Source organism: Geotrypetes seraphini, chromosome 10, assembly GCF_902459505.1.
Source record: "Geotrypetes seraphini chromosome 10, aGeoSer1.1, whole genome shotgun sequence".
NCBI lineage: Eukaryota > Metazoa > Chordata > Amphibia > Gymnophiona > Dermophiidae > Geotrypetes > Geotrypetes seraphini.
In genome coordinates, this window is record NC_047093.1 from 120501464 (window position 1) to 120527808 (window position 26345).

At 45.9% G+C, this 26345-nt stretch overlaps 1 protein-coding gene across 3 annotated transcripts in view; it reads right to left on the reverse strand.

Annotated features, from left to right (window-relative positions):
* JOSD2 (Josephin domain containing 2) overlaps positions 1–26115 on the reverse strand; it is a 37063-nt gene extending 10948 nt beyond the window's left edge. The window contains exons 1-2 of one of the 3 annotated variants that reach the window (XM_033959847.1): positions 25959–26115; positions 30–398 (exon numbers count right to left, since the gene is read on the reverse strand). In XM_033959847.1, coding sequence (XP_033815738.1) covers positions 30–187 — 158 coding nt within the window. In that variant the 5' untranslated portion in view covers positions 188–398; positions 25959–26115. Of the gene's footprint in view, positions 1–29; positions 399–10519; positions 10656–10680; positions 10827–25958 lie in introns of those variants that run through there. The other 2 variants (XM_033959846.1, XM_033959845.1) reach the window with 2 other exon arrangements.
* Positions 26116–26345: the final 230 nt, after the last annotated feature.

Here is a 26345-nt window from a genome sequence, read left to right on the forward strand (position 1 = left end):
TGTCATCAAAGATCACTACTACGGCCTACCTCTTACAGATGTCATCTGCCGCTTCCTGGCTGAAATGCTTCTCTTGTAGGACATTGTTCAATGCGTGGATGGCACAGAGCTCGAGCCGTTGCCTTTCGTGGTACACTAGGGTCTCACCATCTTCTACTTCGTGCCTCTCTGGATTCTCTGACATCATTCCTGCTGTGCTGGGTGATGATGGCCAGCCTCGGAACACTCAAAAGCAGAGAAGGAAGTTGCTGTGAACAGATTTCTAGCTAAATGCACTCAGTCGTAGGACCAAGAGAACAACTCCACAGCATGTCCTGCATTCCGGGTGCTAAAGATGAGCGGCCAGCAGCAGCAGAAGTAATTAACTCCCCCCCTCATCCACACAGTGATTGGTAAACCTGCAAACACACAACCTCATATTAATCCTACAAAAATCCAGAAGGGAGAGACAGAGAGAGATGGTGGACAGGGGGAAAGAAATAGAAATGTTGGATATGGCAGAAGAAGGGAGAAAATGCTGCACTGAGTGATGGGGAAGAGAGATATTGGACCAAGGGCTCAAGGAAGGAAGACAACACAGATGGACAAGGGAGTGGATGAGAGGGAGGGAGAGGGAGGAAAGAGGACGATGTTGGATGCAAGAGCAGCAGGGTTGATGGAGAGGTGCTTGTAAACGGGAGTAAGGGAAGAAAGTGAGAGAATGCGGGCGAGTTCAGGAGGGAAGAGAGAAGGGACAGGGAACAGATGCTGGGCTAAATAGGTGGAGAAAGGAATACACTGAGAATGGAAGTACCCAGAAAGAGACGGTGGCAAGGAAACGGATGGAAGGATAGTTATTACAGAGGGCAGAAATATGGAAATTGGGAGTATTTTGAAGATGAAAGGGAATGGAGGGCTGAGAAAGGAATGAGATGGGAAATGGTAAATAAGATAGAAATTTGATAGGTAGCTGAAAAGTTAAAAGAAGGGTGAGAGAGGCAGAAAAGAGCAAAAAAGGAATGATCAATATGTCAGAGGCAGGTGGAATGAGGGAATAGACAGTAGTGCTGCCCGATTCAGGAAAAATAATTTTGATTCGATTCAGCCTTTTGGGGTTTTTTTTCCAAACATCCTGGTGGGTTTATTTTATAGCCTCTTCACCCCCTTTGCCTTCTCCTAACCACACTGGTACTGTGGTGTAAACAAAATAAACAAACAAAAAAGACTTTTCCTCTCTCTGTTAAATCCTAGCTCACGTTTGCAGTCTAACACCAGCTCTGGCAGGATACACGTTTCAAATCTGACATATTGTAATCACAAAATAGAAAATAAAATTAGTTTTTCTACCTTTTTTTGTTTGGTCATTATTCAAATCTTGTTGGTCCCAGGTTCTGGTTGTCTTCTGATAACCTGCTTGCCAGGGTCTCCTTCTTTCTGCTTGCTAACCATCCATCTGCCATTTCTGTCCTCCCCTTCCGTTTCCCTTCCCTCCCCAGGAGGTCTGGAATCTTTCCTTTTTTTCGTCTCCCTCTACAGATCCACCTTTTCTTAACTACCCTTTCATCCAGCATCTCTCCCTCCTTCCCCACCACCCCAGGGTCCACCATCTCTCCTTTTCTTTTCCCAACTACCCTCCTATCCAGTATCTCTATCCCCCCTCCACACCATCCCTTGTGTCCAACTTCTTTCCTTTTTTGTTCCTTCCCTCCCTAAATCCCATTGTCCATCATCTCTCTCCCTCTCCTCTGTTTTCAGACCCATTATTTCTTCCCCCCACCAACGTTCGGCATATGCACGTCACTTTGAACTGCCCCCTTCCTTCTCTTCCTCCATGTACTTCTACACTAGTGCCCCCATCCCCTGAAGGTCTGTCCCCCCCGAAGGCCTGCACCCTACCCCTAAAGGCCTGCCTGTCCCCCTGAAGGCCTGTACCACCATCCCTGAAGGCTTGTCCCCCCCCCTTAAAGCCCTGTCCTCCCTTAAAGGTCTGCATCCCACCCCTGAAGGACTGCCTGTCGCCCCCTTGAAGGCCTGCATCCCCCCTGAAGGCCTGCCTGTCTGTCCCTCCCTTGAAGGTCTGTCCCCCCTGAAGGCCTGTCCCCCCTTGAGGGCCTGTCTACCCCCATTGAAGGCTTGTCCCCCCCTTAAAGGCCTGCATCCCACCCGTGAAGGCCTGCCTGTCCCCTTTGAAGGCCTGTCCCCCCCCTTAAAGGCCTGTATCCCTGAAGGCCTGCCTGCCTGTCCTTCCTGAAGGCCTGTCCCATCCCCCACCCCAAAGGGCTGCTCAACCCCCCCCCCCCCCCTCCGGAAGGCCTGCGTGTTCCCCCTGGCCTCCCATTGGTGTCCAGCTCACCCCTGGCCTCCCCGCACCGTTTACATTTGAGGAACAGCCTGCAGATAAGATTGCGATGCTAGTGATCTTTGCACTGCTTCTGAGCTGCTTCCTCTGCCGCGGTCTTGCGGCGGAGGAAACAGCTCAGAAGCAATGCAAAGATCGCTAGCATCGCGATTTTATCTGCAGGCTGTTCCTCAAAGGTAAACGGTGCGGGGAGTCTGGGGGGGGGGGGAACGGACGCCGGGGGGAAGCCGGACAGCAGTACTTCCCGACTGACCCTCCCCCCTCACCCTCTAAAGCAGGTGTGGTAGCAGCCAGCCAGCAAGAGCAGCGCTGCCGCTCCTGCTTTAGGGGGTGAGGGGGGAGGGTCAGCCAAATCAGTAACCAATTTTTTTGTTTGCTTGTTTTGAATCGATTCGAATCGGTTCACCCGAAGTGAATCGGTGAACCGATTTGAATCATGAATTGGGCAGCACTAATAGGACAGAAGAGAAAAGACAAATAGCAGTTGCTTGAAAGAGAATAAGCAGGCAACAGCCAGGAAAGCAGAAAATAGAAACTGAAAACAACATGATAAAATAAAATGCCAAGTCAACAAAGATAGAAAAATAAAGCATTTTATTGAACGTTTTAAATGGAATATGATAATTAGCAAAAATAGTTTAAATTTTGACATATAAAACTTGCAGAATTTGCTAATTTTCCCCCTTTTTTACAAAACCACACAAGCAATTTTTAGCACCGGCCAGCGTGCTGAATGCTGTGCTGCTCTGACATTCATAAAACTATGAGTATTAGAGCAATGCAGAGCATTCAGCAAGCCAGCTTGCGCAGTTTTGCAAAAAAGGAGGGGGGGGGGTGGTTGTGCGCAGAATTTCACCAGGAGTAGTAATTTTAAAAAACCCAATATTTTGATTATGTTTGAAATATGATTGTGAAGATAAAGTAGAATTAAGATAAGTTAAATATTTAGCAATCTCTTTCATAAAAGGAATACTTAAGCTATAGTTTTGAAATAATCAGATACTTTGATAGAACTAGCAACTAGATAAAACCAAAATTATTGGTTTGCAATATTTAAAGAGAAATTCAACTTTTTATCATTTGTAAAACACCTTCACAAATAAAGTTTGATCAAGTGATTTCTCAAATAGGAAAAAAACAAATGTACTGTATTTTTCGCTCCATAAGACGCACTTTTTTTTCCACCCAAAAGTGGATGGAAATGTCGGTGCGTCTTATGCAACTAAGATACAAATTTTTACCACCCCCGTGCCTTTTTAAGGTGTAACAATTTTTCATTGAACAAACCAGAAAAGGAACAATGAAGACAACGGCAGATAAAGCGGTACAAGAAACCATACAACAGAAATCCCGCAGTTCCAAAAACCCACCCCCACCCACCACCCAACTCCCCCTCCCCCAAACTCCCACCCCACATAACAAAAGACCAAAATATAAAAATACAGCAATTGCTACTCGAAAAGGCAACAAGAAAAAGGGGGGGCGTATCAAGCCCATTGCAGACACAAACTAAACTAAACCTTAGGTTTGTATACCGCGCCATCTCCATGGTGATAGAGCTCGGCACGGTTTACAGGGATTGTAATGAGAAAGGAACTCCAGGGAAAGGGTTAGATGGAGATCTGAGGAAAGAAAGAGCTAGGATGTCAAATGAGGAGGGAGTGATTAAATTTTTGAGAAAAGCCAGGTTTTCAGATATTTACGGAAGGGTTGGAGAGCACTCAGGTTCCGAAGAGGGGAGGTAAGGTTATTCCAGAGCTCGGTAAATCTAAAGAGGAGGGAAGTCCCCCAGTTTTCCTGGGTGGGAAATGCCTTTTAATGAGGGGAAGGATAGTTTCGATTTTTGGGTAGGTCTGGTGGTACTAAGATTCGAGGAATTCCAAGACAGTGGGATTAATGGAGGAAGGATGCCGTGGAGGATCTTGAAAGTTAGGCAGATGCATTTGAAGTGGACTCTGGAAATTATCGGAAGCCAGTGAAGCTTGGAAAGGAGTGGTGAGACTTGATCGAATTTACTTTTTGCAAAGATAAGCTTTTTGCAAAGATAAGATAAGAGAAACCAGCAGCAGATTATCATTGAAAGAGCAAGCATCCCAACCCACCAAACTGAGGTCTGACCGTGACCAAAGCGAAAGCAAAACATTTAGGCCCTGGACTCAGATGAGCCCCAAAAGACAATGCGTAGGACCTAAGTGATGTCTATATTGTAAAAAGATTAATTTACTCTGTATTTCACTTATTGTATATGTTTTAAAAATGAATAAAGAATTTTTTTATTTTTTTTTTAAAAGAAACATGTATGAGATAGATTTTCAAGTATTGAAAACCCACTGGATGCAAACCTCAATGTATTTTCACTGTAGTGATCTTGAGATCTGGACTAGAAACATGATGGTAGATAGAAGCCAAATGGCCCATCCAGTCTGCCCATCCGAAGTATCCACTATCTCCTCCCCTCCCTAAGAGATCCCATGTGCATGTCCCATACTTTCTTGAATTCAGACAGTCTTTGTCTCCACCACCTCTGCCGGGCGACTATTCCACACATCAACCACCCCTGCTGTAAAAAAGTATTTCCTCAGATTACTCCGGAGACTATCACCTCTTAACTTCATCTTATGCCCTGTCATTGCAGAGTTTCCTTTCAAATGAAAGAGACTCAACTCATGCACATTTATATTACGTAGTTATTTAAATGTCTCTATCATATCTCCTCTCTCCAGTTTTTCCTCCAAAGTATAAAGATTGAGATCTTTAAGTCTGTCCCCTACGCCTTATCACGAATAAGGGGATAGCAATAGCAAAACCAATTAACATAAATTACTTCGCTCTCCAACTTAAATAAGGATCCCAAATCTTAGAATAAATACTAAAGGTATTGTGTCGTAAAGCTGTTAATTTAGACATCAGCTGAAGGTAATCCAACCGACGACATAAATCACCCATCTCAGGCATTTCCGAAGATCTCCAATAAGAAGCTAAAGCCATGCGAGCTGTCGTAAACACACAAGTAGCAAATTTCCGCTCATACTTCAAAAAACCAGGCACTCCCACATTCAATAAACAACATTCAATACACACCACACAATGCTTCTTCAAAATACGCATTAATAAACTACCCACTAAATGCCAAAATTCTTTAACCAAGGAACAACCCTACCAAATATGCAAAAAATCCCCTCGCTCCCCACAATTTCTCCAACAACCCTCTGTACCTTTCCCCAATATCCGATGTAACCTAACCAGAGTCAAATACCACATATAATAAAGCTTATACCCATTCTCTACCTAATTAATAGAAAGAGTTGGAGTAAAAAGACTCATATACCACCTCCCAATTAAGGGACCCCCTACCATGGAGAAACACTCGCTCCCACTCCACACGATAAGGATCCCAAGGATCCTCTCTATACAATAAAGCCTGATAAACTCTCGAAACCTCCCCAGGACCTGAACCACCTTGAAAAGCCATCTCTAGCCGTGTAGTACCCAACGAGATCTCCCAAAAAGCCTCTTTCAAAAGAAAAGATCGTAATCTAGTATATAAAAAAAAGAGTCTCTCGCCTCCAAATCATACTCAGCTTGCAACTCTTCAAACGAAACAAAATGCATATCCTCCCAAATCTGTCCCCAAAACAGTAAACCCAAATGAACCCAACGCCTCGTGATCACCCCTTCTCGCAATGCTGAAAAACCTGGCAAAATCGACAGGGCCATCTGAGCAAAAAAACACCGCTCTGGAAACATCTTCTTCCTAAGCTTATACCAAAGAGTAACAATAGTACGCAAAAAGGGATTAGGAGTCCGAAGCGCAGATCGCAAATGCTCCAAAGGCACCCAGGGTAATTTCCATAACGAAATCCGAGGCAAAAAATATTGCTCAACCTGTACCCAGGGTTTATTATCAAAAGACACCCAAATGAGAATCTCTTGTAACAACACCGCATGATAATACAACTGAAAATTGGGGACTCCCATACCCCCCTGCAATTTGGCTCGATATAATACACTATGGCGCACCCGCGGCGGCCTCTTTCGCCAAATAAAAGCAAAAACTTTTCGGGATAACCTTCGAAAAAAATCCTCAGGAATCAAAATAGGCAAGGCCAAAAAAAGATATAATAATTTGGGCAAAAGCATCATTTTAAGAGCAGAAATACGTCCCATCCAACTCAAAGAAATACCCTCCCAGCGCTCCAAATCTTCAAAAAGCTGATGTAATCGAGCAGGATAATTTACCACATATAACTGACGATAATCCGCCGTCAAATTGACTCCCAAATACCTAATAAAATGAGGTGCCCAAGAAAACACAAACCGAGATTGCAAACAACGCACCTGAGAATCAGATAAAGTGACATTTAATAACTCAGATTTTGCCATATTTACTTTAAAGCCAGAGAGTTGACCAAATTCTCCCAAAACTCCTAGAACCGCAGGCAAAGAACTCTCCGGCTGTCATAATAAAAGTAAAATGTCATCAGCATACAACAAAATTTTATAAGCATGGGAGCCCACTTCAATACCCTCAATAGAAGGATGTAATCGTATCCGACAAGCCAACGGCTCCATGGAGAGGGCGAACAATAAAGGCGACAACGCACAGCCCTATCTAGTCCCTCTCTCTAACTCTATCGTCGGTTGGAGCACTCCATTAATTTTCAAACAAGAGAGGGGATGATCATAAAGAAGGCGAAGCCACTGCAAATACTGCGAACCAAAGCCCATATACTCAAGCACCTTAAAAAGAAAAAGCCAACCCACCCGATCAAACGCCTTCTCCGCATCAAGCGATAATACCACTACCGGGTCCCCCACAGTACGAGCATGCCACATCAAATGCAAAGCTAACTTAATATCATCAAATGTTTGACGCTGAACAATAGAACCCGCTTGATCACAATGCACCAGTTTAGGCATATAAGTTTGTAATCTCACCGCTAATATTTTAGTGAAAATTTTATAACCTGTGTTAAGTAACGAAATCGAGCGATATACCGCACAACTCTCTGGATCTCTCCCCGGTTTATGTATCAACGTCACAGCCGCCAACCGCCAAGATCTCGGTAACGGATGATACTCATCAAAAGTATTAAACACTCGAACCAAAACAGGAATCAAAATTTTTTGAAACACTTTATAAAACTGATTCGTAAACCCATCCAAACCCGGAGAGGTATGCAAAGGAAGCGCCCCAATTACTTCCTCAATCTCCAAAGCCGTTATCGGACGAGAAAGATACAAAGACTCCTCCAAAGAAAGAACAGGTAAAGGCAAACCAAGCAAATAAGAGTCAACCTCCTCCACCCTTATCGAGTGATTGGCCTGATAAAGCTCCTTATAAAATAAATTAAAAGCCTCCCCTATATCCTATGGGGTCGTACAACGAACCCCAGATCCATCCACAATACTAGAAATATCATTCCGTGTTGCCTGCAATTTTAATTTATGAGCCAAAAGTCTACTATTCCGATTATTAAATTCAAAATATTCCTGACGAATCTTATTCAAAGCCTCAGCCATCTGAGCCAATTCCAAATCTTTCAACTCCAACCGCAAAGAGGCCAGCCGCTCTTTTTCCTCCGCAGAGCGCCGCCGCCCACGAACCTCTCCTTCTAAATCCAATAATTCCTGACGTTTAAGAGCAATCGCCTGATCCCAAACTTTCTTAAGAAATGCGGCTCGTGAAATCACCCGACCACGAATAACCGCTTTCAATGCCTCCCATAACAAAATAGGATCAATATCCTCAAGATCATTAAGCTCCAGATAACCCTGCAATTCCTTTGCCAAATAATCTACCTGTTGCGAATCCATTAACAAAACATCATTAAACCGCCAAGGTACCATCCGACGTACCCAACTCCCCCCCTGCACTACCAGCAACACCGCTGCATGATCCGTAAACACTGCAATATGAATAAAACAGGACAAAACCTTCCGAGAAAATAAGCTATCACCAAACCAATAATCAATCCGCGAATCAGAACCATGAACCGCCGAATAAAAAGTATATTCCCGACTATCCGGATGTAAAATACGCCATAAATCCAAAAGCCCCCAACGCGAAAGCAAAGTAGACAACCTTCTTCTATCACGACTCCCCGCTACAGTACCCACGGCTGAACTGTCCAACAAGGGGTTCAAGGACATATTAAAATCCCCCCCAATTAACAATAACCTCTCCTGATGAGCTTCTAACACCTCTTACAAACTAGCAAAAAAAGACTGACAACTTTTCTAATTGCTTAATACAACAATCTCTGTCTCAAAAATTCCAAAAAGGTCTTAATGTATCTTCAATGCATTCTTGATCTATAACGACTATCCATACCTGTTTTGTAATGCATATCTATTTCTCCATCTTTACTGTAAGTCACCTTGAACCTTTGCAGGCATAGTGCAACTCATAAATCCAAGATTAATTATTAGGAGGATGTGAATCATCCAAAATATGGCTGTGCGTCTAATTTTCAATCTAAAAAAATCAGAACATGTAACATCATACTATCGAAAGTTACATTGGCTTCTGGTAGAGGCAAGAATAATTTTTAAATTGGCCTGTATCTAATATAATAAAATGCTAGGCCGCGCATGCGCACTCAAAAGTCGTGTTCCCTGATCCGTTGCGGAAATACGACTGCGCATGCGCGCCCCTGGCTCTCACTGTGCACTATGCTCAAGCTGCCGCCACGGCTCCTCTCTCAAACTGCAGCAGGATCGAGAGAGGAGCTGCGGCGGGGGCTTTCAGGACAGAATATGATTACCATGTTTCTTTAGGCAGCCCCGGTTGTTTACTTGGATTCAATGTCAGCATTAGGGTTTGCCGGCTGCCAGCCGTGAGAGCCGCGTGAGGAAGGACGCCGCAGCCTCGCGGCTAGGTAGGGGGACAACAATCGCGCTTATGCTCAAGCCGCCGCCACGACTCCTCTCTCGAACCGCACCAGGATCGAGAGAGGAGCTGTGGTGGGGGCTTGAGCATAAGCGCCATTGTTGTCCCCCTACCTAGCCGCGAGGCTGCGGTGGCCTTCCTCACCCGGATGAAACTTCCATCCAATGCCTGCTCCTTCCTCTCTCTCCTTGCCCCTTTGGCATCTGCTTCAATCTCTCTCCCCTCCCTCACTTCCCTTCAGTGTCTGTTACCCTTCCCTCTTCACTTCTCTTCAGTGCTACTCAACCTCTTCCCCTCATCGGGCCACCTTCCTTCCTTCCCTTCACCTTTGCGGGCGCTCTTCATAGTTTTCTCTTTCTGAGGTGTTCTCATCAAGTCCTGCGCAACTGCCCTAAAGCCTCTCCTGTGACACACTTCCTGTTTCTACCTGGGCGGCTTGTGTCAGAGGAGAAGCTTTGGTGAAATTGCACAGTACGTGGTGAGAACTTTGCGTGGTGGCAATAAGTTGAAGAGTCAAAACAAAGATGACAGTGCTGCCATCAGTGACCATTGGTTTTGCCAAATGCTCAAGTGGGAGTGCGGCTGGTCCTCAACGCCCCCCCAATATGACTTTGACACAAAATGTTCCCATTAAACTTCTCAGTGCCCCCGTTGGGAACCACTGTTTTAAATCATTTTGAACTAGTAGAAAACAGACGTTCTTTTCCCCCCCTCAATAAAAGGTTGTGCAAACAAAAAATTTCTTAATAGAACCCTATCCTTTCAGGCAGGACTTTGGAACAAAAATTTTGGTGGTTTGATCTTAAATTCTTTTTACCAGGCTTTTAGAAGATCGTTAAAAACTTATCTGTTTGGTAAATATGTAATCTAGATAAGTTAATAATTTCTTATTTTATATATAATGTACTGTGTTTGTGGTGTAAATTTGCTGTGTTTTTACAGTTCTTACCTCTTATTGTAAACCGTACTGAACCGTGAGGTATATAGATAAATTTATTATTATTAGATTTTACAGGGGCATCAATATCTTCTTTTCTCTACTAGATAGGTATATCTTTAGGAGAGAGTTAAACACTGTTCTAGACATAATTATATAAAGATATGAACAAGCACACACACCAGGTTGCTGCACGTCTTTGAATTTATTTTGCCCAAGTAATTGCCTATCTGCCTTATTAATCTGGTAATCTACAAAGTGAAATGATGCTTTAACAACCTCTCCTCCCTCAACCACATGGTATCACCATCCCTTCCCCCCAAACAATGCATGTGGCCTCTGTCAGACTCACAGTTACTCCACTGATCAATGACTAAAAGTTCACGGCCAACACATTCACCAACTCCTCCTACAGCCAAATTGTACCCCAGAAGCCTCACTGATCTCCCTCCACCGCACCCCGTTACCGAGCCTTGACTCTACCAAAACGGCCATTCCCGCAGAACATCTCACCTACAACATAACTGCCGCTTCCGCTTCCGCATTCAGAGCAACCAATTGCGAAGGAAAACCGTCCACTGCCTCGCGAGCCAATCAGGTGCATAACAGACGGAGCGGCTAAGCTCAATGACTCGACCGCCGTTCATGCCTTCAGCCAATCAGCTCAGGGTTCTAAAACATGGGGCGGGGCTCAGTCCGGAAAAGATAATTTCTGTTTGCAACGCTCGTTTGTCTATTACGCTACTCTTTCAAAGCGTACGGGCGGACGCTGTCGCCTAGGTAACCGAAGCCCCGCCTCCTCCTCCTCCTCCTCCTCTTCAGCACAAGGAGTGTAACCGACGCGGTTCCTTTCCCTATACCCGGAGTTTCCGGTGGCTGTTGGAAACGGAATCAGCTGCTTCTAACGAAGACGTGTAACAACATCGATGGGACCCTTCTCCCCCTCCCAGTACGGATGTACTTATATATAACCAAGATGTAAAACAGAGAGAGTGGGCTCTCCCACACCCCCAGTTTCACCTATAGATGAAGAAGATGTGGAACCGACAGGGTGGGCTCTCCCACACCTGTTTCACCTATAGATGAAGATGTGGAACAGACAGGGTGGGCTCCCCCACACCTGTTTCACCTATAGATGAAGATGTGGAACAGACAGGGTGGGCTCCCCCACACCTGTTTCACCTATAGATGAAGATGTGGAACAGACAGGGTGGGCTCCCCCACACCCGTTTCACCTATAGATGAAGAAGATGGGGAACCGACAGGGTGGGCTCTCCCACACCGGTTTCACCTATAGATGAAGATGTGGAACAGACAGGGTGGGCTCCCCCACACCTGTTTCACCTATAGATGAAGATGTGAAACAGATAGGGTGGGCTCTCCCACACCCCCAGTTTCACCTATAGACGAAGAAGATGTGGAACCGACAGGGTGGGCTCTCCCACACCTGTTTCACCTATAGATGAAGATGTGGAACAGACAGGGTGAGCTCCCCCACACCTGTTTCACCTATAGATGAAGATGTGAAACAGATAGGGTGGGCTCTCCCACACCGGTTTCACCTATAGATGAAGATGTGGAACAGACAGGGTGGGCTCCCCCACACCTGTTTCACCTATAGATGAAGATGTGAAACAGATAGGGTGGGCTCTCCCACACCTGTTTCACCTATAGATGAAGATGTGGAACAGACAAGGTGGGCTCCCCCACACCCACGTTTCACCCATAGATGAAGATGTGAAACAGATAGGGTGGGCTCTCCCACACCCCCAGTTTCACCTATAGATGAAGAAGATGTGGAACCGACAGGGTGGGTTCTCCCACACCTGTTTCACCTATAGATGAAGATGTGGAACAGACAAGGTGGGCTCCCCCACACCCGTTTCACCTATAGATGAAGATGTGGAACCGACATGGTGGGCTCTCCCACACCTGTTTCACCTATAGATGAAGATGTGGAACAGACAGGGTGGGCTCCCCCACACCCGTTTCACCTATAGATGAAGAAGATGTGGAACCGACAGGGTGGGCTCTCCCACACCTGTTTCACCTATAGATGAAGATGTGGAACAGACAAGGTGGGCTCCCACACACCTGTTTCACCTATAGATGAAGATGTGAAACAGATAGGGTGGGCTCTCCCACACCCCCAGTTTCACCTATAGACGAAGAAGATGTGGAACCGACAGGGTGGGCTCTCCCACACCTGTTTCACCTATAGATGAAGATGTGGAACAGACAGGGTGAGCTCTCCCACATCGGTTCCCCATCTTCTTCATCTATAGGTGAAACAGGTGTGGGGGAGCCCACCCTGTCTGTTCCACATCTTCATCTATAGGTGAAACAGGTGTGGGGGAGCCCACCCTGTCTGTTCCACATCTTCATCTATAGGTGAAACAGGTGTGGGGGAGCCCACCCTGTCTGTTCCACATCTTCATCTATAGGTGAAACCGGTGTGGGAGAGCCCACCCTGTCGGTTCCACATCTTCTTCGTCTATAGGTGAAACGGGTGTGGGGGAGCCCACCCTGTCTGTTCCACATCTTCATCTACAGGTGAAACAGGTGTGGGGGAGCCCACCCTGTCTGTTCCACATCTTCATCTATAGGTGAAACTGGGGGTGTGGGAGAGCCCACCCTATCTGTTCCACATCTTCATCTATAGGTGAAACCGGTGTGGGAGAGCCCACCCTGTCGGTTCCCCATCTTCTTCATCTATAGGTGAAACGGGTGTGGGGGAGCCCACCCTGTCTGTTCTACATCTTCATCTATAGGTGAAACGGGTGTGGGGGAGCCCACCCTGTCTGTTCCACATCTTCATCTATAGGTGAAACAGGTGTGTGGGGAGCCCACCCTGTCTGTGCCACATCTTCATCTATAGGTGAAACAGGTGTGGGAGAACCCACCCTGTCGGTTCCACATCTTCTTCATCTATAGGTGAAACTGTGGGTGTGGGAGAGCCCACCCTATCTGTTTCACATCTTCATCTATAGGTGAAACAGGTGTGGGGGAGCACACCTTGTCTGTTCCACATCTTCATCTATAGGTGAAACAGGTGTGGGAGAGCCCACCCTGTTGGTTCCACACCTATAGATGAAGATGTGAAACAGATAGGGTGGGCTCTCCCACACCCCCAGTTTCACCTATAGACGAAGATGTGGAACCGACAGGGTGGGCTCTCCCACACCTGTTTCACCTATAGATGAAGATGTGGAACAGACAGGGTGAGCTCCCCCACACCTGTTTCACCTATAGATGAAGATGTGAAACAGATAGGGTGGGCTCTCCCACACCTGTTTCACCTATAGATGAAGATGTGGAACAGACAGGGTGAGCTCCCCCACACCCGTTTCACCTATACATGAAGAAGATGTGGAACCAACAGGGTGGGCTCTCCCACACCTGTTTCACCTATAGATGAAGATGTGGAACAGACAAGGTGGGCTCCCCCACACCCACGTTTCACCCATAGATGAAGATGTGAAACAGATAGGGTGGGCTCTCCCACACCCCCAGTTTCACCTATAGATGAAGAAGATGTGGAACCGACAGGGTGGGTTCTCCCACACCTGTTTCACCTATAGATGAAGATGTGGAACAGACAGGGTGGGCTCCCCCACACCCGTTTCACCTATAGATGAAGATGTGGAACAGACAGGGTGGGCTCCCCCACACCCGTTTCACCTATAGATGAAGATGTGGAACAGACAGGGTGAGCTCCCCCACACCTGTTTCACCTATAGATGAAGATGTGAAACAGATAGGGTGGGCTCTCCCACACCTGTTTCACCTATAGATGAAGATGTGGAACAGACAGGGTGAGCTCCCCCACACCCGTTTCACCTATAGATGAAGAAGATGTGGAACCAACAGGGTGGGCTCTCCCACACCTGTTTCACCTATAGATGAAGATGTGGAACAGACAAGGTGGGCTCCCCCACACCCACGTTTCACCCATAGATGAAGATGTGAAACAGATAGGGTGGGCTCTCCCACACCCCCAGTTTCACCTATAGATGAAGAAGATGTGGAACCGATAGGGTGGGTTCTCCCACACCTGTTTCACCTATAGATGAAGATGTGGAACAGACAAGGTGGGCTCCCCCACACCCGTTTCACCTATAGATGAAGATGTGAAACAGATAGGGTGGGCTCTCCCACACCCCCAGTTTCACCTATAGATGAAGAAGATGTGGAACCGACAGGGTGGGCTCTCCCACACCTGTTTCACCTATAGATGAAGATGTGGAACAGACAGGGTGGGCTCCCCCACACCCGTTTCACCTATAGATGAAGAAGATGTGGAACCGACAGGGTGGGCTCTCCCACACCCGTTTCACCTATAGATGAAGAAGATGTGGAACCGACAGGGTGGGCTCTCCCACGCCTGTTTCACCTATAGATGAAGATGTGGAACAGATAGGGTGGGCTCCCCCACACCCGTTTCACCTATAGATGAAGAAGATGTGGAACCGACAGGGTGGGCTCTCCCACGCCTGTTTCACCTATAGATGAAGATGTGGAACAGATAGGGTGGGCTCTCCCACACCCGTTTCACCTATAGATGAAGATGTGGAACAGATAGGGTGGGCTCTCCCACACCCGTTTCACCTATACATGAAGATGTGAAACATGGGGAGGGCTCTCCCACACCCGTTTCACCTATAGATGAAGATATGGAACAGACAGGGTGGGCTCCCCCACACCCGTTTCACCTATAGATGAAGAAGATGTGGAACCGACAGGGTGGGTTCTCCCACACCTGTTTCACCTATAGATGAAGATGTGGCACAGACAGGGTGGGCTCCCCCACACCTGTTTCACCTATAGATGAAGATGTGGAACAGATAGGGTGGGCTCTCCCACACCCGTTTTACCTATACATGAAGATGTGAAACATGGGGAGGGCTCTCCCACACCCGTTTCACCTATAGATGAAGATGTGCAACAGATAGGGTCGGCACTCCCACACCCACGTTTCACCCATAGATGAAGATGTGAAACAGATAGGGTGGGCTCTCCCACACCCCCATTTTCACCCATAGATGAAGATGTGAAACAGACAGGGTGGGCTCTTCCACACCCGTTTCACCTATACATGAAGATGTGAAACATGGGGAAGGCTCTCCCACACCTGTTTCACCTATAGATGAAGATGTGGAACCGACAGGATGGGCTCTCCCACACCCCTGTTTCACCTATAGATGAAGATGTGAAATAGGACGGGCTCTACCACATCCAATTTTCACCTATAGATGAAGATGTGAAACAGGACAGGCTCTACCACATCCCAGTTTCACCTATAGATGAAGATGTGAAACAGATAGGGTAGGCTCTCCCACACCTGTTTCACCTATAGATGAAGAAGATGTGAAACAGACAGGGTGGGCTCTTCCACACCCGTTTTACCTATAGATGATAAAGATGTGGAACAGACAGGGTGGGCTCTCCCAGACCCCAGTTTTACCTATAGATGACTATATGGAACACAGGGTGAAATCTCCCATCCCCCACACCCACCTATAGATGAAGAAGATGTGGAACAGGGTGGGATCTCCCCTCCTCCACCTATCCACTCAACACAATTGGCAATGCGTTCCAGAGCTTAACTCCTTCGAGTATCCCCTAGTCTTTGTAATCTTTGATGGAGTGAAAAATCGATCCACTTGTACCCATTCTCCACTCTGCTCCTGTACTGTGGAACACATTGTATAGAATGTAACATTTGTGCACTGTAAAGTCCACCTTTAAGAAGTACTTTTGTTTCCTCAAGCATTCTTCTCAATATGATGATGGGAGGGATGAAGTGGAAAGCCTGTAACTAGATGAAATTATTGATATCCATAGGATGGATGTTGGTTATTTTTATTCATTTATTGTATATGTAGTGTAAATATTTTATGTCTGTTTTATTGTAATCTGCATAGGTTTTATGCAGAATAGAAATGTTAAAAATAAAATTAATGTCCGATGTATATCTCGATCTCGCTCTCAGCTCTTAGCCTTGAGAGCTTTCTATTCTGGACGTCTTGCCTCCTGGGGTCTGCAAATCTTAAAAAGAAAGAAAATAATTCTTCTTTGAAACCTGGCAAGATAGAAAAGCCTGCAGCTTTCTTTTTTTATTCAGAAGAGGACCACAAATAAGCATCAAGGCTCAGCCACCTACTGCAGCTCCTAAAAGCTTCTCAATCTAGCCTGGAAGCTGTAGTCTGAAAACTTAACTCGCCACAGAAAGAAAGAAAAGTAGGAACAAGCAATATTCAGCAAAATGACTTCTTCCCTCTGCCTATGAGGGTGCCTATTTCAGAAATGTGGAAAATTAATGTAATCCTCCCACCACTCCTGCAATGAGCAGCACTAAAAACCTTAACAATGGCAAGGCTATTTCTCTGCTTATAAGGAAAGAAAATTACAGCCAGATTTTAATCTTTCACTCAGAAGATAAGGACCAATCTTACTCCCCCCCCCTCTTTTAACAAGCTGCGCTAGAAGTTTTTAGCGCAGGCCGGCAAGGTACGTGCTCTGATGCTTGTAGGAATTCTATGAGCGTTGGAGCATTTACTGCACTGGCTCATGCTAAAAGCCTTTAACGCTGCTTGAAAAAAGGGGCCTTTAATAGGGTTTTCCTACTTAGTGTTCTCTAAATAATTTACTGTTCTCTACTTGCCTGTTATTGGGGAAAACACTCTCCAGGGATTCAAGACAGAGTTAGACAAGTTCCTGCTGAACCGGAACATACGCAGGTAAGGCTAGTCTCAGGGCACTGGTCTCTGACCTAAGGGCCGCTGCGTGGGCGGACTGCTTGGCACGATGGACCACTGGTCTGACCCAGCAGCAGCAATTCTTATGTTCTTAGTAATCATAAGAACATAAGAATTGCCACTGCTGGGTCAAACCAGTGGTCCATCGTGCCAAGCAGTCCGCCCACGCTGCGGCCCATAGGTCAAAGTCTTCCACACTCTTCAACCTAAACATTGTCTCCCTCGGCTCCTACCTAGACAAACAAGGTCTAACCTCCTACAGCTATGCAGACATCACCATTCTCCTTCCTTTCGATCAACCAGCACCATCCATGGCAGACACAATACACAGAACACTTGAAACAGCGGCAGCATGGATAAAAGTCCACAAACTGAAACTGAATCAGGACAAAACTAACTTCATCCTACTCGAAAATAACAAAACCCCAACCATAACAAACCTTGTCATAAACTCTACAACATACCACATCCAACCCACTTTAAAACTCCTGGGAGTGCTAATAGACAGAGGCTGTACAATGCAGCCACAAATCAACAAAACAATAAAAAAACATCACAGTCATGAGAAACCTGAGGCAAGTCAGAAAATTCTTTGACAGAAAAAAATTCTAACTCTTGGTGCAATCCCTAATCCTAGATACTATATCTCCCCTGCACAACAACCATGATAAAACAACTACAAACAATACAAAACACAGCTCTAAGACTGGTTTACTCACTGAAAAAATTCGACCACATCACAGAGGCATACCACGACTCACATTGGCTCCCAATACAAGCGAGAGTACACTTCAAATTTTACTGCCTACTATTTAAAGCAATAAACGGAGACAGCCCAGCTTATTGGAATAATCGACTAATTCAATCCACCTCAAACAGACATAAGAAAACCCACGCACTATTTATACACCCTCCAACCAAAAACATCAAAAGAAAAAAACTGTCCGACAACCTCCTAGCCACTCGAGCTGCAACACTCGACCTCGACCACAGACTATAAAACCTTCAAAAAAAAAATAAAAAACCCTTCTATTCAAAAAACACATAAAATCAAACTAACTAAATCAGAAATGTCCCAAGCATCACCTGCAACTACTCCATATGTACTTCTAATACCATGACAATTCAAATGTAATCCTTAGCAACTCAAAGAAATGTACAAACTACTCCCTAAATACTTCTAATGTCCTGACAAACCACTTGTAATCTGCCTTGAACCGCAAGGTAATGGTGGAATAGAAATCCCTAATGTAATGTAAAGTAATGTATCAACGATCGGGACCCCTGAGGAAGAAGTGTTTCTTTAAAACACGGACCGTGTTGGGTCCGGTCCACCAGAACATTAGTACCAATTGTTGGGTAATTTATGTGTTTATTTTGTTTTTAACTTTTTCTCATTTTATTAAAAAAAAGTTTCCGTCCTGTACATTTTCCTGCTGTTGTTTTGTTTTTTTGTTGTGTACTATCCCTGCAGGTTTTTGTTGGTTCTTTTTGTTTTGCTTTTGGATTCCATATATGGCCAAGACATATCAGTATGGGCTGGAGTGCTTTCACCTAGAGAGTTGTGCGAGGACAGAAATCAAATCCATCCCTACTGGAATAGAACCAATCTCCATCTGTTCCCACAAATAATCTCTTCCATCCCTGCCCGTCCTCATAAACTTCAAAGTAGTTATTTGATTGTGCTGCTGAATTAGAGAGCCATTTACAAATTTTTTTAAAAAGATACTTTATTCATTTAGAAATATTAATCTGGAAGAATACATACTTTGTAAATGGCTCTCTACCAGAGCCTCTAATGTAAATATAAAATATAAATGCTCCAGCTGATGAGGACCCTCAAGCAGTGGTGTAGCAAGGGTAGGAGGCGCCTGAGGTGGAGGTGCCTCCGGAGCACTCCTATCTACTCCCCCCACTCCATCCGCACCAACCCCCTCCCATTCCAGCGCTCCCATACCACACTCACACCCTCCCTTCCCACCCCTGTACCTCTTTAAATCTTAGCCAGCACGAGCAGCTTCTTCAGCCTGCTGGTCGCACTGGCATTGGCTTTACTTCTATCGTCACTTCCTGGCTCAGCGACCTGAAAGTGATTTCAGAGGGAGCCAGGTCTGCATAAGCATTAGGCTCGAATTAGCTGCTCATGCTGGCAAAGGTTTTAAAGAGGTATGTGGGCATGGAAGGTAGAGTGCGAGCATGGCATGGGGCAGAGAGGTGTTGGCGCCCCACAGAGATGCCGCCCAGGGTGGTCCACCCTCCCCTAAGCTATGTCAGCTGAAGACTTCCTCTGAAGGTAGCCAAAACAGCACAGTTACTTACCGTAACAGGTGTTATCCAGGGACAGCAGGCAGCTATTCTCACATACAGGTGACGTCATCGACGGAGCCCGGATGCGGACGCCTCACAAGCAGACTTGCTTGAAGAAATTCGAAGTTTCGAATCGCCTGCACCGCGCATGCGCAAGTGCCCTCCCGCCCAACGCAGGGCGCATCTCCTCAGTTCAGATAGTTAGCAGAGAAGCCAACCAGGGGAGGTGGGTGGGTCATGAGAATAGCTGCCTGCTGTCCCTGGATAACACCTGTTATGGTAAGTAACTGTGCTTTATCCCAGGACAAACAGGCAGGTATTCTCACATATGGGTCACCTCCAAGCTAACCAGAATGGGATGGTGGGAGTGTTGGCAATTTAGGAGAATAAATTTTGTAATACTGTTTGGCCAAACTGTCCATCCCGTCTGGAGAAAGCATCCAGACAATAGTGAGAAGTGAAGGTATGAACCGAGGACCAAGTAGCAGCCTTGCAAATTTCCTCAATAGGTGTAGATCTGAGGAAAGCTACTGAAGCTGCCATTGCCCTGACTTTATGGGCTGTGACTGTACTGTGAAGGAGTAATCTAGCCTGGGCATAGCAGAAAGAGATACAAGCTTAGAAATAGGATGTCCCAACTTATTGGGAATCAAAGGAAACAAAAAGTTGAGCAGTTCTGTGTGGTTTGGTGCGTTCCAAGTAGAAGGCCAAAGCACTTTTACAGTCCAGAGTATGAAGAGCTGATTCTCCAGGATGAGAATGAGGCTTTGGAAAAAACACTGGAAGAACAATGGATTGATTGAGATGAAATTCAGAGACCACTTTAGGGAAGAATTTGGAATGAGTACGAAGAACCACCTTGTCATGATGAAACACCGTGAATGGTGGGTCAGCAACTAAAGCTTGCAGCTCATTGACTCGTCGAGCAGAAGTGAGGGCAATGAGAAACAACACTTTCCAAGTGAAATACTTCAGATGAGCCTTATCAATTGGTTCAAATGGAGGCTTCATGAGTTGAGAAAGGACAACATTGAGGTCCCAAACCACAGGAGGCAGTTTGAGAGGAGGTTTGACATTGAAAAGTCCTTTCATGAATCTGGAAACCACCGGATGAGCAGAGAGGGGTTTCCCTTCAATAGGCTGATGGAAAGCCGCAATTGCACTGAGATGGACTCGTATAGATGTAGACTTGAGGCCAGAATTAGATAAGTGCAAAAGATAGTCCAAAACAGAAGATAAGGAGGAATGCTGAGACTCCTTATGATGAGAAAAACACCATGTAGAAAATCTAGGCCATTTTTGGTGATAGCATTGTTGAGTGGTAGGCTTCCTAGAAGCTTCTAAAATGTCTCTTACAGATTGAGAAAACTGAAGAGGGGTTATGTTGAGAGGTACCAAGCTGTCAGGTGTAGAAACTGCAGGTTGGGATGAAGCAGAGATCCTTGACTCTGTGTAAGCAGAGAAGGAAAAACTGGTAGAAGGTATGGCTCCCTGCTGCTGAGTTGAAGGAGAAGGGAGTACTAAGGTTGTCTTGGCCACCGAGGAGCAATTAGAATCATGGTGACATGATCGTTCTTCAACTTGACCAGAGTCTTGAGAATGAGAGGAAATGGAGGGAATGCATATAGGAAGAGATTCGTCCATTCCAGAAGAAAAGCATCTGCCTCGAGGTGATGAGGAGAGTATATCCTGGAGCAGAACTGAGGCAGTTTGTGGTTGTGGGGAGCTGCGAAGAGGTCTATCTGAGGCGTTCCCCACTGTGAAAAAATGTGATGAAGAGGTGAAGAATGGAGAGTCCATTCGTGAGTTGCAGTAGACGACTCAAGTTGTCCGCCAAGCAATTCTTTGCCCCTTGAATGTAGACAGCTTTGAGAAAGGTGTTGTGGCGGATTGCCCAGTCCCAAACCACCAGAGCTTCTCGACAAAGGGAGGCAGACCCAGTCCCTAGCTGTTTGTTGACATAATTCATGGCGACTTGGTTGTCCGTCCGAACAAGGACTACTTGGTCGTGAAGAAGATGTTGAAAAGTGTGGAGAGCTTTGAGGATCACTCTGAGTTCCAACTGATTGATATGACACTGACGATCCGTACTGGTCCAGAGGCCTTGAGTACAGAGACCATCGAGATGAGCGCCCCAAGCGTAGGTCAAAGAGTATGTCGTGAGGACCTTCTGATGAGGGGGCGTTTGAAAAAGCAAGCCTCTCGAAAGATTGGAAGAGAGCATTCACCAATGGAGAGACTGTTTCAAAGAAGGAGTGACTGTGATATGTCGAGAAAGAGGATCGCAAACCTGCATCCATTAAGATGCCAGGGTCCACTGAGGAATTCTGAGGTGAAGTCTGGCAAAAGGAGTCACATGTACTGTGGAGGCCATGTGACCTAGGAGTACCATCATGTGTCTCGCTGAGATGGAAGAGCGGGAAGACAATGTATGACAGAGTTGAAATAGAGCTTCCAGACGTTGCTGTGGAAGGAATGCTCTGAGTTGGACAGTGTCCAGAACAGCTCCAATGAATTGTAGAGTCTGCTAGGGTTGAAGCTGAGATTTGGGAAAATTGAGCTCGAATCCCAAACTCTGTAGTAACCAGATAGTCTGTTGGGTCACTACAATAACCCCTTGAGACGTGGAATCTATAATGAGCCAGTCGTCGAGGTAGGGATACACCTGAAGACCATGATTCTGTAGAGCTGCTGCTACCACTACCAGGCACTTGCTAAACACTCTGGGAGACGAGGCCATGCCGAAGGGTAGTACTCTGTATTGATAATGCAGATTCCCCACCCAAAATCTGAGGTACTGACAGGAGGCCAGATGAATGGGAATATGAGTATAGGCCTCCTTAAGATCCAGAGAGCATAACCAGTTGTTCTGCTCGAAAAGGGGATAAAGGGATGCCAGGGACATTCAAAACTTTTGACTAGAAATTTGTTGAGAGCCCTGCGATCCAAAATGGGTCACAGATCGCCCGTCTTCTACAGAACAAGGAAGTAACAGGAGTAAAACCCCCAGTTTTGCTGCTCCAGAGGAACTGGTTCAATGGCATGGAGTCGAAGTACAGCTTGAGCTTCCTGAAGAAGAAGGGCGGTCTGGGATGGATTGGAAGGATACTCTCTTGGAGGAAGCTCTGGTGGAACCTGAGTGAAATGAAGAGAGTATCCTTCTCTCAGGATGGTAAGCACCCAGAGGTCGGAGGTAATTAACGTCCATCGGTCGTAAAAATGATGGAGACGACCTCCTATAGGGGGAAAATGAGACAGAGACAGAACGGTGGAGGTTATGCTCTATGTTAAACAGTCAAAAAGGCTGAGAAGCCTTAGGTGCAGCAGAAGGTTGGGGTTTTTCCTGCTTCTGAGGTTGTTGTTTCTTAAGAGGAGGGCGAGTGTATGGAGCCGGCTTTGGAGCATAACACCATTGATAGATCAGAGTAGGGCGTGCAGGCTTGGCAGGAGCTGGCTTTGGCTTAGGTCTGACAATTGAAGCAAAAGATTTCTCATGGTCAGACAATTTTTTGGTGGCTGCCTCGATAGATTAATCAAAGAGGTCATTGCCCTCACAAGGAATGTTAGCTAAGCGGTTTTGAAGATTAGGGTTCATATTGATGGTTCGAAGCCAGGCGAGACGACGAATAGCTACAGAGCAAGCAGCTGCTCGAGCTGACAACCCGAATGCATCATAAGATGACTGGAGGAGATGCAACCTGAGTTGAGACAAAGAAGCAATAACCTCTTGAAATTCAAAGTGCATTTGAGTATCCAGATAACGCAAAAATTCGGTAATAAAGAAATAAAAAATTCAAAATAAGTGATGAATTGAGGACTTTAGAGGACATCATAGCATTTTGATAGATGCGACATCCGAATTTGTCCATAGTTTTCTCTTCCCTTCCAAGAGGAACGTGGCATAAACCTTGGAAGGATGGGACCTCTTTAAGGAGGACTCAACAAGGAGGGATTGATGAGATAACTGAGTGTTGTCAAATCCTTTGCGATGCACAATTTTGTACCTAGAGTCCAATTTGCCTGGAACAGTTGGTATGGAAAAAGGTGTTTCCATGCATCGACCAAAAGTCTGATTCAAAAGCTTATGAAGTGGAAGCTTAAGAGACTCTGCCGGAGGTTGAGGAAGATGCATGACTTCTAGATACTCCTAAGAGTATTTTGAGCCAGTATCTAATTGAAGATTCAAGTCCACAGCCATCTGACAGAGGAAAGACGAGAAAGATAGCTGATCTGCCAATGCTTTGCCTCGCGAAGGACTCGAGGACGTCAAGACAGCCTGAGTTGAAGATCAAGCTTCGGCATCAAAGGAACCTGGTGATTTGGACGAGGCAATCGAAACCGGTATATTCTCGAGGTCCGGCATCGGAGATCTCGAACGAGGCGTCGGTAGTCTGGTCGAGGTTGGAGTAGATCGAAGCTTAGAGGAAGATGGTAACATAGTAGATGACGGCAGATAAAGACCCGAATGGTCCATCCAGTCTGCCCAACCTGATTCAATTTAAAAAAATTTTTTTAATTTTTTTTAAATTTTTCTTCTTAGCTATTTCTGGGCAAGAATCCAAAGCTTTACCCGGTACTGTGCTTGGGTTCCAACTGCCAAAATCTCTGTTAAGACTTACTCCAGCCCATCTACACCCTCCCAGCCATTGAAGCCCTCCCCTGCCCATCCTTCACCAAACGGCCATACACCGACACAGACCATGCAAGTCTGCCCAGTAACTGGCCTAGTTCGATATTTAATATTATTTTCTGATTCTAAATCTTCTGTGTTCATCCCACGCTTCTTTGAACTCAGTCACAGTTTTACTCTCCACCACCTCTCTCGGAAGCGCATTCCAGGCATCCACTACCCTCTCCGTAAAGTAGAATTTCCTAACATTGCCCCTGAATCTATGGTCTGTCCTGAGAAGAAGAACTATGCCTGGAATGATGCCTCGAGGAAGGCCTCGAACTTCGATGAGAACTGTGTCTGGAACCAGATCTCGAGGATCGAGGAGACTTTGCCTCAGAGACGAGAGCAGCCGAAGCCATCGGATGAATAGGACTAGAGGCTGTAGATTGAAACTCCAGAGGCTTGGTGGAGGAACCTCAATGCACTCCCAAAGACTCTGCTCCTTGTATAGAGTGTGAGGAGTCCCATCGAGGCACTCGCAAAGAATCTGCTCCTTGCTTTACGTGCTTGGATGCAAGACCAGACACGTGCAGAGACTCTGCTCCCTGCAAAGAATGTGTAAGGTCAGACTGGGACAAAGGAAGCGGCTCGACCTCACAGGAGTCTGCTGAATGCCCAGGCTGGATAAGAGGAAGCAGTTTGGGTCCCATGTTAGTAAGGAACTGAATAAACTGCTTCTCTAACATGGTCTGGAAAGAAGCTGGCAAGGATGGATCCACATCTGAAACTGGACCACCTGCTTTGGCTGGAGGTTCCTTCGAGGTAGTGTCAGTGTGCTTCGACCTGGGAGTCTTAGACACTTTAATCACCACCGGCGAAACTGACTGCTGAGCTATTTGACCTGAGGAAACAGGGGAAGATACAGCAAATGACGTCGAAGCAAGAGCCGCTGCAAATGATGAAGGTCTGATGAGGCTCGAGGTGGAAGCAGGAGGCGCAGAAGGAGCCTCGGTGGGAGTCGAGGCCGAAGATGCCTTTGAAGTTGAGGGATCAGTAGAAGACTCCATCTCGAAGAGCTTGTCCACCAAAATACAACGACACTTGAAAGCACGAGGCTGAAGTGTTTGGCAAGGCAGGCACGACCTAGGATGATGTTTCGGCCCAAGGCACTTGAGGCAGCGTCCGTGAGGGTCCGTAAGAGAGATCACGCATTGACACTTGCTACACCTCTTGAAGCCCGTGGCAGGCCGGGACATAGAAGGAAAAATAGCCGCCACAAAATCGAAGCCCTCGGGCTGCGGCCGAGCGGCCTGTCCCGGAAAATAAACATAATAACATAAGAATTGCCACTGCTGAGTCAGACCAGTGGTCCATCATGCCCTGCAGTCTGCTTAAGCGGTGGCCCTCTGGTCTAAGCCCAGCACCCTAACTGAGACTAGCCCTACCAGTGCACATTCTTGTTCAACAGAAACTTATCTAAATTTGTCTTGAATCGGAAGAAGAAAAATTTATTTTTTTTTGCTAAAAATAAAAAAAATAAACTAAAAACAGCGATTCGTGAGGAAAAAAATATAAACCGCGGTTGATAGAAGGCACAAAGGAACGAAGTTAAATGCAGAGAGTCAAAGACGGACTTCTTGCTCTGTGGAAAACTGAGAACTGAGGAGACACGCCCTGCACTGGGCGGGAGGCACTCACGCATGCGCGGTGCGGGTGACTTGAAACTTTGAGTTTCTTCAAGCAAGTCTGCTTGTGAGGTGTCCGCATCCGGGCTCCGTCAATGACGTCACCCATATGTGAGAATACCTGCCTGCTTGTCCTGGGATAATCCCTTTAACCAATCTTGGCAAGCAGCAGCTACATCCCTAACCCACAGGTAGTGGAACCTCAGTGGCTCAAGGATGCCGCCAGCAACTGCTCTGCTTGGTAGAAGGGAGTTCTGGCCACCTTTGGAGGAGGTCCTCAATGGTGCTTGGGGATCCCCACCAGCTACACTGGAGAAATAAAACAGAAAAGCATTTCCTTTTCTGTTGAACACAATTCAAAGATATCTACTATGCTATATACATTTCCTAAAGCTAACATATTTCAATCAGTAAATTCCTATTCTATACCTCTGATGTCTGGAGATTTATTTTTCCATCAAGTTAGTTCCATGTTCTTTTGCAGCTGACGTCATGATTGTTGCAGTTGTCTGAGTTTCGCAGTAGCATTTGAGTAGATAGAACCAACATTTCAGCCATCATCCTGTCTTCATGTACAGTATCAGATTAAAGAGGTAGTTAAAAATCTGTAATTTCTAATTTGCATCTCTTACAAAAAAAAAAGAAAAAGAAAGAAAAGAAAAAAGTTAGAGCTCAGATATTAAATTTGTGGACCATTCCAGTAATTTCAGACTTTTGCCCTATGTGTGACTGCAATCTTACAGCACTTTCAGGATGTAGTTTGTGTCAACATTTCTATCTCTACCACAAGATGGCAATATTGCATAACTTACAGCA